Source organism: Macrobrachium rosenbergii, chromosome 19 (genome assembly GCF_040412425.1).
Source record: "Macrobrachium rosenbergii isolate ZJJX-2024 chromosome 19, ASM4041242v1, whole genome shotgun sequence".
In the NCBI taxonomy this organism is placed as follows: Eukaryota; Metazoa; Arthropoda; class Malacostraca; order Decapoda; family Palaemonidae; genus Macrobrachium; species Macrobrachium rosenbergii.
In genome coordinates this window covers 27706691-27729156 of record NC_089759.1, presented here as the reverse complement: position 1 = coordinate 27729156, position 22466 = coordinate 27706691, and the positions used below count along the sequence as shown (strand labels likewise).

The following is a 22466-nucleotide window of genomic DNA, read 5'->3' as shown; positions in this document are numbered from 1 at the left end:
TTGGAACATCCTCCCTTTATGGTGTGTAGTGTTTGCCGAACCAAGAGACAATAGTTTTCTGAGCGAATTGCCATAAATATGCGGCCGTTTGTATGAAATTTAAGCCTTTTGTTTATTGTTCGTAAATGCTGACATTATCAAAGCCCGATAACAAATGTAATTCCGAATTCACCGGTTTACGAATGTTACAAATGACAAAAATCTGAGGTATGGGTCGGTATTTTTGTAAAATAAAAGTTTATACACACACACACACATATATATATACACACATTATATATATATATATATTATATATATATATATATATATATATATATATTGAAGCTGTTTTACCATTATATATATATATATATATATATATATATATATATATATATATATATATATATATATATATATATATATATATATAATATATATATATATATATCTGTATGTATGTATTTATGTATGAATAAAACCAGAGTGTCAGAGTGCAAGATCTACAGCCGGTACTCTGAAGCATTTTAATGTAAACTACGTGCAAGAAAAGAGAAGAATACCGAGAAGAATTGATTTTACAAGTAGCAACAACAAAATGCGCCACAAAGGTCATCAACTTTGAGTAGGTCTTCAGGCAAGGAACACCTTGTCTAGGATTAGCTCGGGTAACTCGACAGATCAAGGACAGGGAAAGTATAGTAACGAGGATTACTGAGATACTTCATTCGCTCCTTCAGATCATGTCAGAACATCTTGTGAGGAATGACGTCGAGAGGGTATAGACCTTTTATTTGTAAAACTGAGTCTTCGTGTTATCTTTTTTTTCCTTTGTATGTCGTTTGCATGGAAATGCATTTGAGTAAAGGCAAAAGGTCTAGTTAAAGTTTCCTCGTGGCCATGCACTCTAGATTCGTTTTATACCACGTCGTTATTTCTTTGGTAAAAGTTTTATATAAATATGTATTTATACATATAATGTATATAAATATACATTTATATATATATGTATATATATACACATTTGTATATATACACATATATATACATATAGCTTAATGATAAATAATATTGCCAAGACCAGGAAGAACATTCTTTATTGTACGAGCTTTCGAGGTATAAGACCTCATCATCAGGCTGAAAAAACCGACAAGGATGAGAATCAATAAAATTACAATAAAATGAATTGTCATAATAAATCTTCAGCAAAAATACTAACGAAATATATAAAATGTACAAGTAAATACAAACTAAAAGGGTGAGACGTAAAATAACGAAAAATTAAAAACACAAACAAAAATATGAAAATACAACTAAGGTGAAATGTAAACAAACTACTACTCACAAAGTAAAATATTTAAAGACCTAATTGAGTACCTACTATGAAATTACACGATAGCTAGTTGAATACCAGACGAGTTGTTGTTCAATTCCAGCTTCATCTTTTTAATAGTCAGCGACTCTGAAATTAAAGGTCAGTCTATTTGAACAAAAGACAGTACCCGAAAATCCAGGTCAGTGAAAGGATGGTCCTGTGCTAAACTGTGTTCTCTAATGGCAGAAAAGGGTGGTTTGGAAAGGGAAACCTAGCTCTAATAGAAAGACCTCTGTGTTCCAAAATTCTGTGTCTGAGCCAGCGGGAACTGGATCCCACGTATCGCAGACCACACTGCGAACAAGTGAACAAGTAAACGACACAGGAATTGAGGTCCACAGGCAGAGTAGGCTTCTCTCTCAAAAGTGATCTTATTGTAAAGGATTACAGAAAACAAACCGGAAACTGATTTGAGGGAAACAATGCTTAAGTATTTCTTGTAACTTTTTCGGACCATATAGCTACTATGACCAAGGTAAGGCAATTTAATGTACTTTCCATCTTTACTAGCAGTACTGTACACCGGTCTGGGACAAAACTTTTCATTCAAAAAATTTTTCAGAACTTTGTAAAATACAAAAATTGGATATGAGTTTTCAGAAAAATAATTCTGGAGGAAAACCATATCTTGATGAAATAAATTAAAATCACAACAAACATTGTAGACTCTATTAATCAAAGTGCGTATTGAGTTCATCTTATACAACTTTGGCGAAAAACTGAGGTAATTCAATCCCAAGCCAGTAAAAGTACTTTTCCTATAAACAGAGGTTCAGATTTGCCACTATTTCTGTATACCTGTACATCTAAAAATGACAACTTATTATCCTGTTCCGTCTCACAAGTAAAAGAAATGTTAGAGTGACGAGAATTAAAATATTCAAAAACCAAATCAACATGTGATAATTCCTTAAACACAAGGAAAGTATCATCTACATACCTACGGTAATACAAAGTTTTTAGTTCCAGTTTTAAACCCTCTAACTTTAAGTGAATTTAACATCTCCAATTCTTCCAAATTTGTTAAAGAATTATGCTCTTTCAATTTCAACCAAGATGTTGTAATGGATAGTTTCGATGTAACCTCTCTTTTCACCAATATCCCACTAAAAGAAACAACCGACATTATTCTTAATAATATATGTGAAAACCATTTATCAGTGTTTGGACTTAATAAATAGACTTGCAAAAATTATTACATTTAGCAACTGCTGATGGCATTTTTACTTTTGATGGTAAATTATATAATCAAATAGATGGAGTAAATGGGAAATTCCCTTGGACCTGTATATGCGGATTGCTTCATGGGTTATTGTGAAAGGATTTGGATGTCTGAATGCCTAGTGCTTTCAAACCTTTGTATTACCGTAGGTATGTAGATGATACTTTCCTTGTGTTTAAGGAATTATCACATGTTGATTTGTTTTTTGAATATTTTAATTCTCGTCACCCTAACATTTCTTTTACTTGTGAGACGGAACAGGATAATAAGTTGTCATTTTTAGATGTACAGGTATACAGAAATAGTGGTAAATTTGAGACCTCTGCTTATAGGAAAAGTACTTTTACTGGCTTGGGATTGAATTACCTCAGTTTTTCGCCAAAGTTGTATAAGATGAACTCAATACGCACTTTGATTAATAGAGCCTACAATGTTTGTTGTGATTTTAATTTATTTCATCAAGATATGGTTTTCCTCCAGAATTATTTTTCTGAAAACTCATATCCAATTTTTGTATTTTACAAAGTTCTGAAAAATTTTTTAAATGAAAAGTTTTGTCCCAGACCGGTGTACCGTACTGCAAGTAAAGATGCAAAGTACATTAAATTGCCTTACCTTGGTCATAGTAGCTATATGGTCCGAAAAAAGTTACAAGAAATACTTAAGCATTGTTTCCCTCAAATCAGTTTCCGGTTTGTTTTCTGTAATCCTTTTACAATAAGATCACTTTTGAGAGAGAAGCCTACTCTGTCTGTGGACCTCAATTCCTGTGTCGTTTACCTGTTCACTTGTTCGCAGTGTGGTCTGCGATACGTGGGATCCAGTTCCCGCTGGCTCAGACACTGAATTTTGGAACACAGAGGTCTTTTTATTAGAACTAGGTTTCCCCTTTCCAAACCACCCTTTTCTGCCATTAGAGAACACAGTTTAGCACAGGACCATCCTTTCACTGACCTGGATTTTCGGGTACTGTCTTTTTGTTCAAATAGACTGGACCTTTTAATTTCAGAGTCGCTGACTATTAAAAAGATGAAGCCGGAATTGAACAACAACTCGTCTGGTATTCAACTAGCTATCGTGTAATTTCATAGTAGGTACTCAATTAGGTCTTTAAATATTTTACTTTGTGAGTGGTAGTTTGTTTACATTTCACCTTAGTTTTATTTTCATATTTTTATGTTTGTGTTTTTAATTTTTCGTTACTTTACGTCTCACCCTTTTAGTTTGTATTTACTTGTTCATTTTATATATTTCGTTAGTATTTTTGCTGAAGATTTATTATGACAATTCATTTTATTGTAATTTTATTGATTCTCATCCTTATCGGTTTTTCAGCCTGATGATGAGGTTTTATACCTCAAAGCTCGTACAATAAAGAATGTTCTTCCTGGTCTTGGCAATATTATTTATCATTAAGCTAAGATTTCCAAGTAGCCGCCCAATTACCGAGATTATATACATATATATATATATACATACATATATACATATATAGATATATATATACATATATATATACACATCACGTACATATATATATATTATATGTATATGTATATTTATCTATATGTATTCATGTATATACTTCTTGAAAATTGAAGCTGTGTAAGTTTAATGAAGTTACATTTTTTCAGTTTTTCCTAATGAATGTCCTAACTTCATTAATGATGACAAGAGAACCTCATGCGTCCAACTGCTCAGGAGGCTTAATTTCTGTACTGAATACTCTCACAACACTGTTTCAATTGCATTATAACCTTCATGGGTAATTGGAGTGATAAAAGTTGGTTTTTAGTGGAGTGTTAAAAATGACTCGCTGATGTTGTTAATTTTCACTGAAGTGTTGGAATATGGAACACTTGTGGTGATGTTGATTGTGAATGAATTGTTGTAATGTGGTGCACTGGTGTCGACAGTTTTTTTATGTGGTGTTGGAATATGGGGCGTTGGCGGTGATGCTGGTCTTTGTTTGGAAATATGATACACTGGAGGTAGCGTTGATTTGTAGATGTGTAGGAATATGGTACTCTGAAGTTTTGGAATACGGCACGAAAGAGCTGATGTCGAGTTTCAGAATTGTAGGAATGTAGCGCAATGGCGGTGGTACCGGTTTTCATGGCCTGTAAATATATTACACGTTGGTAATGGTTTTGAGTTTCAGTGAAATGTTGAAATATGACTTGCTGGAGTTGTTGTTGCTTTTCAAAAGCGTAAGAATATAGCACACTGGTGATGATTTTTAAGAGAGTGTTGAAATATGGCATGTTAGAAGTGTTGATATTTAGAAATGAGGAATTTTTATGTTGATGGTGGTATTGATTTTGAAATGAAATGTTGGAATACAGTACGCTAGTGGTGGTTTAGATTTTCAAGAAGTGTACGGAAACGGTACAGTGGTAGTGGTGTTGACGTTTCGTGAAGTGTAGGAGTATGGCACACTGGCGGTGGTGGTGTTGATTTTCAGTGAAGCATAGAAAAATGGTGTACTGGTGATGATGTTAATTTTATTGAGGTGTTCAAACATGGCACACTGAGGGTGGCGTTGATTTTTTAGTGGATTGCCGAAAAAAGGGAACGCTGGAGGTGGTGTATATTTCGAGAAGTGTATAAAAGTAGCACACTGCTGGTGGTGTTGATTTTTAATAAAGTGCAGGAATGTGAGTATACTGGCAGTGGTGCAGGTTTTCTAATGGAATTTGAAATATGGGACTGGTGGTGGTGTTGGTTTTCAGTGAAAATGTAAGATTATAGCACACTGGTGTTGGTGCTGGTTTTCAATGAAATGTCATAATACGGATGGTCTCGAATAAAGTGTAGGAATATGGCTCGTTAGTCGTGATGTTGATTGTCTGAGAAGTGTCGGACTGTAGATCGCTGCTAGTGGTGTTGATTTTCAGAGAAGTGTTGAATAGTAGATTCCTTTCCGCCCATGCGGTAAATCTGTAGGTGGCTGGCCATCTATCTGCTCCCTTTCCCTTCGAGGAACCGTGCTGCTTCTCATGATTAAGACTGACATCGAGTTAGGGTGGCTGGAGATCGCGAGTGCCACCCTTCCTTAGGTTCGTCAAGGAGTGACCCCTTCGGCAATTATTCTCTTTTTAGCATTTTTCCCCCCTCCGTGAAGGTCATTCTGTATGCTTGAATGCTTGCTGCGGCATTCGTTGATCGTCATGTTAAGTGGTATTTTTGACGAATTTTTCTTTCTTGCAGATGCACTTTTTCAACTATGTTTATATAGTTACTGTAGGAAAATTTTAGATGACCTACTTTCCGTTTGCAAATCGTAATAAGTTAATTTTTTTATTTTAATTTTTCCTTAGTATCACTTATAAATGTCATACAGATGTCATAATACTATCTGAGCTTTCAGTTGCTAAATGAATTCAGTTCGCCGCAACTGTTAAGGTTTAGTTTTTCTGTCAAAATTTAACAATTATCGAAGGAAGGTATATAGGAATATATGAAAATATAAGAAATTAACGCTTAAACAGATTTAATCTTCAATAAAAACCACCTTCTTGAAATGTTGTGCACTGGAAATTTGCATATATCTTTAGACACATATTTAGTATAATACATGAAAAGGAGAAGATCACGTGTGTAAAAGGGTTATGAGCAAGGAAGTGGAGGGAAGGAGAACAAGAGGAAGGCCAAAGGTCAGATGGAAGAGTAAAATAGCGAATGCCAAGCGGGAGTAAGGTCTAAGAAGACTAAGAAGTCACGAGGCATCGGAAAGAGGAAGGTGAAGAAGGCTGATAGGAAACAGAGATCCAATATAGAAATGGGCAAAGATGAAGACAGAAGAAGACATATATATATATATATATATATATATATATATATATAGATATATATATATATATATATATATGATCAAGCTACAGTCTACCCCAACGCCAAATCAAAGTCCTTCAAAAGGAAGGCATCATTAACTTACCCCCATATGAAAAATGGGAAAAAGCACGTTAAACGAAAAGATTTTATGTATATATATATATATATATATATATATATATATATATATATATATATATATATATATATATATACATATATATATATCCATATATATATATCGAGAAGATAGTTTTATTGAAGATTGAAGCTGTTTAAGCGTGAATTTCTTATGTTTTCATATATTCCTACATAATTTCCTTGGATAATTGTTTAATTTTGGCACAAAAACAAAAATCCAGCAATTTCTGTGAATTCATTTAACAGCCGAAAGCTCAGGCCGTACTGTGCCAACTACGCAGCTTTCATCACTGAGTACTAGGACAAAAGTTTAAAAAAGTTAGTCTGTTACGATTCAGAAACTAAAAGTGTTTATATATATATATATATATATATATATATATATATATATATATATATATATATATATATATATATATATATATATACATATGTATATTATATATATATATGTAATATATATGTATATTAAATTATATATATATATATATATATATATATATATATATATATATATATATATATATATATATATATATATATATATATATATATATATATATAATAACTACCCTCTTAACTTCTCAATTCTTCGCACATTTTGGATACGCTTGTCAGCACAAAATCCTTAGATCCAAATGCAAGAAATATGAAGTAATTTTGATGTCCAGGAGCGGGAATCGAACTCGCATCTCGAGGAATCAGAACGAGGCCAAGTTGCCTACATCAGAATTACCTTATAGTTCTTGCATTTGGATCTAAGGGTTTGTAGTGACAACCGTATCAAAAAAGTATGAAGAATTCGAGAAGTTAAGAGGGCATGGTGGCTATTATAATTACATACATACATACATAAAAAAAAAATATATATATATATATATATGTATATGTATATATAAATTTTTATGCATATATATGTACTGTATATATATACGGTATATATAGTATATTATATATATATATATATATATATGTATACATACATACATACATATACACGTGGATGTGTATGTGAATGTATATGCATATAAATATATATATATATATATATATATATATATATATATATATATATATATATATATATATATATATCATATTTACATTCTTATACACACATAAGTTCTTTTAGCAGTAGCTTATCCTTCGGGCAGCATCTTGAAATACTCGAAGCGACTGGGGGAACATAATTACAAGCAAGGAACAACTCGCAGTCTACCATATATAATTTTTGATGAGTAGATTGAAAATGCTGTAGGGGAAGAAGGTAAGCAAGGAAGCATCTCTCACTGACTTTCTACTAAGTAGACTGAAAAAATATAACTGAGAAGGGAAGTAAGTGGTTATGTAAACAAAATCTTGAAGCCGTGAAACCCCTTGTGTTTGATAATGGGAGATATCAAGGAAATAACAAAAACCCGGGGATAAATTCCTGCAGCTTACAGATTATTGTATTAATTTTCTTAAATACGAGCTAAATGCATTGGTTTTCGTGTAGTCGGTAATTCCCAGTTACAAAATGATGGGGAAGCGTTCCAGTATCTGTGGAATCAAGTTCAAAGAAAAATTTGAAGGCAATGTGGTTCGATGCTTTATTAATGGCTCCTTTGCATGTTTCGCATTCAGCTGTGTAGACGCTCCCAGATGGAACGAAAACATCATGCGCAGCGACTTGATTGACATCCCATTCGTCCAGAAAAGAAACAAGGACTCCGTATTAATTCAGAATCAAAGCTATGCACGGTAAGCCATTTGAACCAGGCATCCGTATGTGCTGGCGAGCTAGACTCGGAATAAATTCTTCCCATTTTCTTTAATTTAGAAAATAAATCTCGCACATAATGAGATTATTCGACATCCTATGAAATAGTCGATTTTTATCGGAGCCTCATCACCACGCTAGACTACTTATTGAATCCCCCAGAAATAATCTGACCTATTATCGAGGCCAAGCACCTGGCATATTCAGTAGATCAATATTAATGTCTGAAGAGGTGAGCCTTTCGCATGAGATGCTAACCTTGTATGTCTCGAAATAACACGGACACCTCAACGACAGGGTTTTCGATGTTACATCCAATGCGCTCTTGTCGTTAATAATTCACATTTTAAATATGTTATTCTTATTTAGCAGGTATGCCTGACTTCCGTATGCACGTCTCTCGCTTCCATACCATAATTCAGTTACAAAGAAAATTTAATACCTTCAGTCGTCCAAAAACTTGCGCGTGAAGTTGTACAAGTTGATCAGCAAGTAAGCAGTTGTCCTTATTCCATAGAGCAAGGCATTGAAGAAAACTGTTTTCATTTCATTCCAAACCATAAACTTTCGCAGAATAAAATGCTCATGAGGATTGAAGAAATAAAATGGGTAAAGGAGAAGAAGGGATTAGACATTAATACAATTAAAGGAATTGAATGCATATTTACCAGCGATCAGATTTTGAAACTCTCAAAAATAAAAGGAAATTGCTTTTGAATATCCATACAAACTAAGAAAACCTCCTTAAAAATGTGGAAGGTGGTGGTACAGAGGTTGTAGGAAAGCTTATGGATTGAAAAAATTAGCTATATAGTGGTCGGAGGTTGGTCCCTGCTGTTCGTATATTGCCATATGTAAATAAGCCGACCTTAAATTCAAAGATACCGCCCAATTACCTTTTGGAGAGTCACCCTAGCAAAAGCACCTGTCCATTTTCTGTGTAGATGTGGAGACACTCCTTAACTTGTCTGCGGTCAAAACCTAACTTTTCCGCGATCTTTAAAGAGCTGGAAAGTATTATCTAAAAATGGCTTGCTTTTACCCGATCTGGTAAGAGGTGTTAATGGCTATCCACAAAAGGGGCAGTGTACTCTTCAAAAATTATTTTTAATCGATTAGTTTCAGAATTCGAGATTCTACTCGTGAATATTGTTTTTTTGAAGCACGACTGTTGTCCTTAAGTATTCTTGCACTGGAAAAATACAGAATGGAAATTTAAGGCTTTTCTAATAATGTAAAACGTAATTATTGACAAGACTGACAAACTTTCATCTGACTCGACTAAATATTGGCCGTGCTTGCAAGCAGCATCTTATTCACTGTGAAACAGATCACTTAAATTTGTCGATGGAAACTTTACCCTTAACAGATGACCTATACCATGATTGTTAGTTTCGAAACCAATTTTGCTTTGAAGCTTTCTATGGTAACCATGGAAAAACTAAACAAGCTTTTCATCCTGTAACCCTGAAAAATTACCCTCGCTCGAAAACAGCACGATTTTAAATACAAAATCAGCCCCTCATCCAAGTCGACGGGTTGCCCTTGTCTCCTGACAGTCCCTCCTGCAGCGGCCGGAACACCACACCCAAATCAAAGCCCAGGCTTCATTCCGCTGGACGTCAGCGTGCTTGAGGATCGATTTGCTTGAGTAACTCGACTGCCACACCAGCTGTCTTTCCTGGCGCGGCAGAACGACGCTTTTTCTGAGTCTCTCCTCCTCCTCCTCCTCCTCCTCCTCCCCCTCATCTTTTGTATTTCGGTCACCTCTGGACTCCTCTCTCAAAATTCTCTTCTCGCCGACCGTGTTGCCCTCCAATTTTTTGATGCCGTTTTTTTGGGGGGGGGCCCAGCCCCGGAGAAAGCGGAGGGAAGGGAAAAGGGAGGGAGGAAGGCTGGGCTTGACTGATGGGCTTCATATTGTTCTTTTATCTTTCGTCCATTCTTTGACGGTTACAAAACTTTCCAATATTTTTGTTTGTGTGTAGTTTCTTTCACACCCTCCGTGACTAGTATTAAATAGTTTCCTTCGAGCAAAGTTGAATCATTGTGGACACGTCCATAACCTTATATTTATTTCGTTTTCAGCTAAATTCGCAAATAAGTCTTTTTTTTTTTTTCAGATTTTGCAATCGACTACTCCCTTTTCTGTTTTTCGTTCGCGAACCTCATTAGACGAAAGGTTGTTAGTAAAGATTATCCACAAAATTCAAGGCATTTGTATAGGCGTACTTGCTATATGCTAAAAAAAAAAAAAAAAAACTCGGCGGAAGTAACAAAACGCGGGAGTAATAAATTTTTCCTGTACACTGGGAGAGTCGTACACTTCACGGTGAATAAAAACAAAACTACCCTATATCTACGCCTGAAATTCTAAACTTTACAAATTCATCAAATTCTTTCGTAATTCTTTGTATTGTCCATAGAGGTTAACAAATAATAATAATACAAATTCTTTCGTAATTCTCTGTATTGTTCATAGAGATTAACAAATAATAATAATAATAATAATAATAATAATAATAATAATAATAATAATAATAATAATAATAATAATAATAATAACCTCTGTATGATAATGAATGAGCAGCTTGCGTTTTTAGATTTTTTCTGTGTAAAAACAAGAGCCCAGGGTAATAAACTCCCTGTTTAGAGTTTTCTTCGTCCAGTCTGGGGGTAGCCCAAATTACCCTGATCGGACCTTCGGGACGGTGGGAAACGTCCCTAGGATCTGAACATAAGGTCTCGACTCTTTATACTGTTAACGAACAGTGTACGATTTTACGTGCAATTTTTTATTAGAATATTTTAGTACTTCATCAACGATGTAAAGATAGCATTTGAATCCTTAAATCTTTCGTGCTATGGCTATTTATCATTTCACAATTATTCATCATTGATATTACTCTGTTGTCATATTTGGTGGTATAACTCCATAGGCAGTCCGAAGTGCCACTCTTGTTACGCATATTATTCTTCTGAATTTTGACCTTGAGTAACTTAGACAATTTCGAAGACGGAGAACCAAGTCACTTCAGTGCCACCAAAGGACGCAAAAGACGGAAAAAATGAAAGGAGTTGCTATCTAGTCCAACAAAAGATAGTGGACAGATTTTTTTTTTTTTTTTTAAGAAAAGAACACGATGCTTTCAAATTCACATTGAATTTTGCTTTGACTACTTGATATTACAAGTTCACGTGTATCTCATCACATTGATTTTCCTCCACACTTTTTTTTTTTAAGGTCTCAGATGTTGCATTTGTACTGCATAATTACGACAATGATTCGGTCTGACCAAACGAAGACAGAAAAGGGGAAAGGATTTATGCGACAAGTTGGTATAATCAAGTCGTAAATATGCATTTTCCAGACGTCTGGAATCTCGTTCCAAAAATAAGAGTTTTCAGCTTTGTTGCACATGACCTGGTCTGACTGCGGTTGCACCAGATCCTATTTTTTTTTTGGCTCTAGCAGCAGATAAACTAGCAATATGCTTCTCTTGCAGAACCGTGATGAATGCTGGCTTGGAGACCCTCAGGAATGACTCCTTCACCAGATACCGAGCGACGCTCCGGGATGTGTGAGTAGTCTGTCACGCATGCTCGTGTTTGTGCCCAGTGTGTTACGTTATCACAGTCTATATATGTCCCTCATCTTTTAAGACTTGGTGAGAATATTAATGATCCTTCTTGGCCCTTGTTTAATATAGGTATGAAGGCGTTATAAAATAGGTTTCCTCATGGCATTGTAATTATGAATACTTTTGGTTCTGTTACGTTCGCTTACCTCAGATCTGAGTAGTTCTTTTGATATATATATATATATATATATATATATATATATATATATATATATATATATATATATATATATATATATATATATATATATATGTGTGTGTGTGTGTGTGTGTGTGTGTGTGTGTGTGTGTGTGTGTGTTAGCCAGTTTCAAGTGATGCAATTTAGCTCCAGGAAAAAAAAATCAGAGTTTATACCACATTCGCTTCTGAATCATGGAAGAGCCCCCTTGAAAGGAGAACTTTCCCGACATCAGCTGTTTCATACACCCACACAAAAACTCATCAACAACGCGGCGAACCCCACCTTCTACAGTCACTGGAACATTTACCACGTATGATGCACTCATTTTCTTGGTCCGTGAATATTAAGGTCCTTTCTTTGCACTACCTCCTGCACTCGATATATCCAGTCCCGTAGAGGGGTAGGGCCGTCGGTGCACCTCATACGTTGCACTGTAGGCATTACTTAAGTTTCTTTGCAGCGTCCCTTCGGTCCCTAGCTGCAACCGCTTTCATTCCATTTACTGTACCACCATTCATATTCTCTTTCTTCCATCTTACTTTCCACCTTCTCCTAACAATTAATTCATAGTGCATTTACTAGGTTTTCCTCCTGTTACACCCTTCAAACCGTTTTCCTGTCAATTTCTGTTTCAGCGCTGATGACCTTATAGGTCCCAGCGCTTGGCCTTTGGCCTAAATTCTGTATTCTATCCTCGATATATCCAGCACTTTCTAGTTTTCCCTCCCTTAATCTTAGCACTGCTGATTTATACACTCTACTCACCTGTCTATCATCTCTCATTCTTTTAACATGACTGAACCATCTCAAAACAGTGATCCTGCCGTTCACCTACATCAACTGTTTTAGCACTTCTGTGTATGTCCTTGTTTCTCATTCTTTCAGTTTTTAAGCCGCCATACTAAGCAAGAAATTCATCTTGATAGCCTCAACCATTTTCCCGTCATATGCAATCAACATCCTTACTGCTTTTCCATAAAAGAGCGTCAGCTCAACAATACCTTCACGAATTCCAACCTTGACTTCCTTAGGCTCACAATCTTTTGCACCTACCCTGCTATCTCCTTTGCTTCACCTATTCTGTGGCTCGCCTCTTCTCTCATCCTAACACCATTCATTTTATTAACATCCAAATAACTTACATGAGTCCACCACTTCCATTCTTCCACTAGTCACTGAAATGTTCACTGCTCCTTCATCCTTGGGCTCCTCTGCCCTTCTTACTTGACTCCTACGCACGTTCATTCTCAACTCCCTCTCCTGGCAGACACTTTCATTGGTGTCTGCAGTTTCTCATCACCACCTGCAAACAGAATTGTTTTATCTACAAACACCAGTGTTTCCACACTCCATCCTCAACCCATTTTCTTATCCCACAGCTTTGCACCCACGTCTGATGTCTTTTCTCTGCCGCCTTGCGTCACCCCGTCCATATGGACAGCAAACAGTCATGGGGACATAACACACCTTTGTGTCAAACCCATTTCCACTTCGAAGCCAACTCTCTCTCATCTGCATATTCTGAAAGGCTTCGCTACTGTCATAATACACACGCGCACACACACACATTATTTTTATATATATATATATATATATATATATATATATATATATATATATATATATATATATATATATATATATGTATATATACATACTGTATAGTGTGTGTGTGTGCATGTGAATGTGAATGTGTATTAAAGATGTTCACATTGACCATTAGCACTCTTATTTCTGATTGAAACAAAAGATTAATTGGTTATTTGCTATGACAGTACTGTTGAACAGGACTAGTAGTACATACATTATATATATATATATATATATATATATATATATATATATATATATATATATATATACTCTATATATATAGATATGTATACATATATATGTAGATATATATACACATATATTTATGTGTGTATATATATATATATATATATATATATATATATATATATATATATATATATATATATATATATATATATATATATACATTAATACTTTGGGCTGATACAGCACGCTGTAACCTTATAAAAAAACCGGTAACGCACATCAACATCCATCCAAACAGACTCAGTTTTTTCTCATAAACGTCAAGAAACCACTGTAGGGCGTTCAAAGTACCCAGTTCGTCATTCTCCCTTCAAGAAAATGATTGCACAAATAGAAATTTCATGTTCAATCCGAAGTTTACAAAGTTATATTTCTCCAGGTCAATATTGAAACTGAACCGTTGCCACTGAATTTGGGGTAAACTATGACAGAATCAGAATATCGACCAAGTGTAGTTAGGCCTAACCCTCAGGGATGACTGTGTCATTAAAGTTTTGTTGAAAAGTATTTAGCCACTGAAGATATGAAAAGCGCATTCAAACTTGCATATATATTCAATAAATTCTTGGTGATTGTATGAAATAATTTTTATGTCTAAATTCCTCGACAAATAAAGATGCAAATTCAAGGATATACGAAAAATATGTAAATAAAAGCTCGTTATATGCAGCCACTGACCTTTAACAGGAACAGTATCAAAGAGGTGAGAGAGTTTGCAAAAAGAGCAAGTTGTAAGTAAATGTGAGCAAAAGTAAGAGGTGCTTGTGAACGAAACACATCAAGACGAAGCAATGACTGTTGATCTGTTCTTTGGGGGAATGGAATTCATTGCGGTATATAATTATTTCGTAAAAAAAAAGTAATGAATGATGGTAGGATGGTTAAAAATGGGAGTCTTGGAGTTGGCAGTGGGTGTTTGCAAAAGGTTTGGACGTTGAAAATGTCTGCAGAAGCTTCAGTTGGATTGTGCAAAGGGGTTGTTGAACCCACTCTCCCTTGTTGAAGTGTCGTGTGGATTTTGAATGCATATCAGAGTAGAATGGCTGAAGCTTTCCAGGTGAATTGTTTGTAGAAAGTGAAGTTAGAAGGATTGAAAGTGAAGGAAATTAAGAAATACGAAGAAGTGGTTAAACCGGTTTGCACGGGTGAAAGGTAGAAGGATTGAAAGTGAAGGAAATTAAGAAACACGAAGTGGTTAAACCGGTTTGCACGGGAGAAAGGATTTGATCAGTGTTTTAAGGTGGATTGGAAATATTAATACAATGGAGGAGGATAATTTTATTAAAAATGATTAATTTGTAAGAGTTGAGAGGATGGAGAAGAGGAAGGCAGAAAGCACTGGATAAATGATATAGAAGATAAATGAGTTTGGAAAGCCCTCCATATAATATCCAGGAGGCAAACGTGTAGGTGGAAGTAATTGTTAGGGGTTCGATGCTCTGTAATGAGTTTTGTGTGTAGGCATGTGAAGAGGCTAATGTCGTGGGTATTATCTGCATGGATGGCTGCAGTGAGTATTGTGTTTTGTCTGGAGCCAGGTCTTATTAGGAAATTGCATACACATATATATAAAAACTATACTATCTCTCTCTCTCTCTCTCTCTCTCTCTCTCTCTCTCTCTCTCTCTCTCTCTCTATATATATATATATATATATATATATATATATATACTATATATATAATATATACATGTATATATATGTACATATATGTATATGTATACACATATATGTATACATATACATATATATATATATATTATATAATATATATATATATATATATATATATATATATATATATATATATATATACAGAGAGAGAGAGAGAGAGAGAGAAGAGAAGAGAGAAAGAGAGAGAGAGAGAGAGAGAGAGAGAAAGTTTATATATATATATGTGCGTGTATGCCATTTCCTTAAGACCTGGTTCCAGACAAAACACTATATATATATATATATATATATATATATATATATATATATATATATATATATATATATATATATATATATATATATATATATATATATATATATATATATTACTAAGTCCTTGTCGGAAGGTGAGTGAGAACCGCGACTTTGAACAAGTACTTTCGTAGTTTATTCTACATTTTCAAGTTCACACTGAATACAAAAGTTGACAGAGATTTATATACAAAAACAGAAGGTGGGGGCGGGGTTACAGTTTGTTAATCTGGGCAGCGTGTTCTTTAAACAAAATAGACAGGGACAAAGGATCGAGGGATAATCCAGGGTGGAGATTAACATTCTTAGTGGAAGTAGCTTCAATGAAGACAGTCTCTAGCAGATTTCTTTTCCGATGATCGTTGACCTTGTAGATAACCGATGACTTATCCCAGTTCATCCCCTGGCCTGTCTTAAGCCAATGATCCACAATGCCAATATTTGATAAGCCTCTTGAAATGGCATATTTGTGTTGGGAGCTTCTTACTTTTAGTCCTTTTGATGTTTGACCAATATAAATCTTATTACATTCCTTACAAGGAATACTGTATACAATATTGTTTGAATTGGGTGGGCTATTCTTAAATAGTTTATTTCTCAAAATATTATTACACTTAAATACTAAGTTATATCAATGGTTTTTAGAATGGGCACTGCAGGAATGAAATTAGGATGAAATGGTAAACAGAGAATATTCTTAAGCTCGTTGTTAACACTGGTTGGATTATAATATGTCTTTTTTTGCTTTATTTTTACAAAGTTCTAAAAAATATGGAGGGTAACATACTGAATCTTCTATTTTATCAATAATTTTAAACTCCTCTTCCAAAAATTCAGGACTACAAATTCTAAGAGCTCTTAGATGCATACTGGAAAATGTTGACATCTTAATTTGTTTAGCATGGTTAGAGTAAAAATGAATATTCATTTTTACTCTAACCATGCTATGTATGTATATATGTATGTATGTATGTATTGGTGGTGAATGGAATCTTCGAAGATTTTATTTTCAAGATGCTGTCTCTGTCTCACGTGGCAGCTGTTGAATAAAAAGTATCCTAATATAAGCAACTTTCTGTGGTTTTTTTTTTTATAACTTTGTGTTGGTTAAACCAAGAGGCCTGTTTATTCAACACTTGCGGCTTGACGCGAAAATAGTGAGTCTTGAAAAACCAGTTTTCTGAGAATCCTTTACGTTTTGCTATAAATATCTCTATCTGCCATAATTTCTTGGTATTTTAAGGTGAAATTCCTCAGATGTACAAATTATTTAACTACTAAAAGCAGACATATTTTATTTATGTTGAAATAACCAGTATTTCCCCTCGAAGTGATTGACTCCATAGGGCGTTAACCTCAGTTCTCAGAACTCTTAGTATGAAGGTTGTTAGCCCAGTGCCTCTTCCACCATGGCCGTGACCCACCACAATTACCTAACTGTCTGGTACTCATTTCACTGTGTAGGTCAGTAGATGCGCTGGTAGATTGCTGACCACTACACACATATACCGTATATACAGTGACGCAGGCAGTTTGATTAGTGAAGTTAAGCAACATGCCATAGTCACTTGAGACCATTGAATATCCGTTTGGTAGAGCATGAGACTAGCAACCTCATCCCTATATATAATAACCTGTAAACGGGATGTAACACCTATTTGAGACACTCTCTTTAAGGGGAATACATATTTATAACTAAAGTTGATACTGTCGGGAATCTGGATGAGTATAATGATAACTTTCGGACAGGACAGGCTGAACTAGTGCACACTAGCGGATCCAGAAAAATTTGGGGCCCCACCAATTTTCATATTATATATATAAAATTATATATGTATATATATATATATAATATATATATATATATATATATATATATAATATATATATATATATATATATATATATATATATATATATATATATATATATATATATATATATATATATAAAACAGACAGCAATCACCTGTTCTGTCAGGAATACCAAATCCATTATTATTATCATTAAGATTATTGTTGTTATTAATATTATTGTTGTTATTATTCTTTCTCAAAATTTTATTGTTATTTCCATGATAGATTTTTTTCCATTTTTATATTTATCATTTATGTTATAACCAAACTGTTCAAAATTATTATGTCAATATTTTTCATGTGGGGGGAGGGCACGTGCCCAGGTGCGCCCTCCCCCCCCAGGATCCGCTAGTGCTAGTGCATATATCCATGAGCAAAAGTAAATTCAGGTGACGTAGCACAAGGTCCAGTTAATATAAAGATTCCTTAAGGAACTGTGCGAGTATGCAGCGCAGTCTACATGCATCCCTAGCTTCTAAAAAAAAGACCTCTAGAGACCTAACAATAATGAATATTAGGGAGAGAATAGATGAGGTTAAGGAATATTGAAAGTACTGAGAGAGAATTACCTGAAAATGACAGCTCAGGAAAGTGGTCTCTCTGCTAGAAGAATATGATGTACAGTAGGTCCATTAGGAAGCGCGGAAGGCTCTCGTAGGTATGCCAGAAAATGATAGGTCATGAATTAAACCGATGCTGCTGCTAAGCAAAAGGGTACTTGATTCCTAGGATATTTCAAGTATATACCCTTTAGCCACGTTAAATAAGTCTTATCCATCGGGCCAGCCCTAGGAGAGCTGTTAATGAGCCCAGTGGTCTGGTTAAACTAAGGTATACTTAACTTTAGCCTGGTACTGGAAGCCGCAAGAGATGGGAAATGTTATGTGGCTAAAAGGTCAAATGTAATTACTGTTGTCAAGTTTAAGGAAGCGGATGAATTTATGACGGGGAAATGCTGAACTATTCAGAAAAGGCTGTAGACATAGACAAGGGCTACCATAAGAAACAAGGCAGTTCTAGAAGAGGCATTACCTTTCCTCCCTCAAAGAGAGTCCACTGCTTCATGTGTGGTTACGCCCCACCCTTCCTCCTTCCTTTTCCGTTATCTTTGTTTTCTGCGGGTCTGGTCTACAAAAGAGCTTTAGATTCCCTCGTCTCGTTGGCCTTCGCACTAGAAAACAAAAATATTTGGGGCTTCGTTCGCTGGTGCCTCCTCCAAAGTTCAGTAGAAGGAGAGATCGGAAAGTTAGTAAGTGTTCATATGGAAACTCTTTTGATATAACAGCGGAAATCAAGCTATTGGTGTAGTTTGTTACACTGACAATAGATTTATTGTAATTTCTCGTCAGCATTCCTTTATTTTAGCCGCTAGATATTTTGTGCGGTTATGTCTGCTTCTTAAATTTGTTCCTATCAGTCATTTACCGAATACAACGTCCACTATTTTTCTTGCATTTGAATTTTAGGCAAATGGAAACAAGCCACCGGACAAATCATGCAAATGAGACATATTCGCAGATTCTCATTATGCAGGGGATTGTCATATTCTGATGTTCTCTTTGATTTATGGGAATGAACCGACTTTCGATAGCGCTGATTATTTAGACGGAGTCCTGGAAATGTTTAAAAGGCTGACGAAACAGCCATTTTGGTGACCTGAACGACTTTGAAACAAAGTTTCTTATCTTCGAAGCTTTGCCTTAAGCCTGTGGCCACTGTGCGTTGGGATAAAAATAGGGAAACAGAATGAATTCCTTAATTAGAGGGTCCAGGGAACTGATGGCCGCCTACGTATCGACTAGTTTTTATATTTACCAGCCTTTAATCTAGAGCCCTCGCGAATGTGGGTCATAATTACCTCTAATGGGAGAATGCACGTGTTCTTGCTGGTGGTTTCCATGTTGGCCGTCTGAAGCATGATCAGGGGGTTCCTATAGTGCCGAAATATTCTTTCTTATTTTTCTACTTGTTTACTTACTAAAGTAACAAAATTTGGTATCCTTTCAGGTTTTAGCCTCGAATGAGGAAGTCCTTGTTAATCTATCTCCCAGTCTTATTAACAAGAAGTAATTTTGTATCCTATACCATCTGTTGCACATAACGGAAAATCATCAGTTTCGAGAAATGTAGGGTAATTCACAGATAGTTTCTAGACGTCTCCTGTTGAATGATATCTCGAAAATGTCACTGAATCAAACTCTGTTCCTAGAGAATGTGAATTTTTTTTACCTATTACAGTTCGTTAATGGAAACTGAATAAATTTTTGGGGGCGCTTCAAAGTGCTTTGATTAATGTTTATACAAAAAAAAAAAAAAACGAAAATGCTACATTTGTGTGTTTTAGATGTTGCGTGACTGTGGTATAAGAGAGTGAAAAAAATGTATGATAGGTGAGTCGTAAGAGGAGAAAACGGTGTATGTTGTGGGTCGCAGTCAGATGTGAGAATATATAAAAACTCCAGAAAGAATTAGAGGCGTGGCTGCACATTGTTGGTTATTCAAGAAAACTAGATATCATATTGAGAAATAAAATGAGCCTGCTTGATGGACAGAGCGAGGGGAGGGGCCACAAAATTATACTTTGAATGATGATGTTGATGCACGGAAGAGGGTAAATAACAGGACAAAGGAGATTTATGCTTTAAGCCACGCTGGGCAGCTTTCAGATACTTCATATGTAAAATAAGTAAATAAATTGATTAATCACAAACACTAGAACAATATCAAACAAATCAATCCGCTGAAATTGAATTTATGATTCCTGTCGAAAAACTAACAGAATATTGATAATTGAATTGTGGGAAAATTAAACATTAGTTTCAGATTGTCCATACCTCAAAACTGTTGAGAATAACTTTATGCAACCAGTAGTAAACTGAAATTAGCCATAAATATTAAATCGAAGAGCCAACTTTGAATACGGTTATAGGTGATTAAGGAAATTCTCAAAAAGAAAGAAAGAAAGAAAGAAAAGCAGTCAGACAAGACGCAGGTCTCAAAATAAGTTTTACATGTTTTCGGTTTTCTCCCCTAAGTAGAAATAGCGCAATTATATTGATGCACCATGATTAAAATAAACGGAACCCGTTTCTTTATGCGGATGCCCCTATACACCATCTCATAAAATATCCACATATTCACACGAAAATAGGAGTGGAACTGCCGCAATCGTGGCATTGGCACGATTATGTTAGTGGCACGACTTTACCATTAGAGCCCTGTTTGTTATTATGAATTTCTGTCGAGCGTTTTATCCTCAAGTTGTTGTTTTTATTGATGATATGATCATCCGCCAGAAACTTGTACAGTTCATAGTTTTTCTTGTTTGAGTTTTTTCGGCCTCTTTTCCTTTCATGGTAATCACATATTTTCATAATTGTTGCCAAACAAAGTTTGTTTAATTCAGTGGTTCCTAGCCCTCTTCTACCCGCTACCCGAAATTTGGTTTGGGTGTCACGTTTCTCTTCAGGTCGTTATAACTGTCTCCAAGTTTTGAAAACTTGTAAATTATAATACATTTGTTAACAATATAGTATGAAATAAATTTTAGACAATATAACTTTTATCAATGTAAAGGACAATGTAAAAATACTCCTGCATCCATATTAAGAGAGAGAGAGAGAGAGAGAGAGAGAGAGAGAGAGAGAGAGAGAGAGAGAGAGAGAGAGAGAGAGCTTTGGGAGTGTCAGAGTAGTTAACAGGAACCATTAATTTTAATTACTTCGTAATTTCATCGCTGAGGGCCACGACATTTTATGGTCTTAACGAATCCTTCAAATCCAGATTATTTCGTTGTGGGGAAGCAGAGGACGAGGCTTCATCTTAGCTCGTCCTGGGGATGAGGACTATTCGACATTTCCCTGTGAACTTTCGTCAAGAATAAACGCCATGGTTCCTTTAGCTTTCGCCAAGCGTAATGGCGCCTTTCGTCATTCTGAATCCCAACGAGCTTCTCCTATTTTTCGTTAACATTTGCGATTTCATTTGGTCCTCTAGTTCCGTGCTAAAAGGGGATCGTGTCCAGTAGCGTTTCTCAGTTTCTCTCGAATGCAGTGCTCAAGTTCAGCGTGTTCGAGAATGATGCCTCTAGGAATACATTCAGTTACGGGAAATTCAGTTTTTTGCATCATGAATTTTATGCTTTTAAATCGCACCTTTCATTTTAGGCGATGTCAGATTCCCTGCCAACCCTGCCAGGGTTGACCCTGCTTTGACAGCATTAGAATAAATATCTGCAAGATAAGCAACGTGCTTAATCCACCTTGAATCAGAGAGTTTTTAGACGGCTTGTTGATTTATTTTCGATGAAAAACTTTTCTTGTTCCCACAATGCTTACTTCATTAAAGTCACTTCATTAACCTGAGTGGTTTATTTTATCTGGTTTCAAGTAAATTGATAGTTATCTGAATTCTCATTTGTGTCGCAGTTCGCTTGTCAAGGTGCTGTTGTAGGCACACGTGTTCAACCACACGGCCTACCCGACGATGACTCACAGCGCACCTCGGAGGTCAGAAGAAAGCACAAAATCTTTAGACGATGTTTTCAGCGAATTTTTCCGACGTCATAGTCACCATCTTGATTTTGTACCAGCCTATGTATCAGAATACCATTCATTCAGCTTTGTACATATATTTCACAGCCATATGTTTTACACTTGTAT

General features: G+C 35.3%; 1 protein-coding gene across 3 annotated transcripts in view; it reads left to right on the top strand.

Moving 5' to 3' along the window:
• The window catches only part of Lgr1 (Leucine-rich repeat-containing G protein-coupled receptor 1), a 291303-nt gene that overhangs the window by 168429 nt on the left and 100408 nt on the right, over positions 1–22466 (top strand). For all 3 annotated transcript variants that reach the window (XM_067121367.1, XM_067121366.1, XM_067121368.1), the window contains one exon: positions 11823–11897. In XM_067121367.1, coding sequence (XP_066977468.1) covers positions 11823–11897 — 75 coding nt within the window. The remainder of the gene's footprint in view (positions 1–11822; positions 11898–22466) is intronic.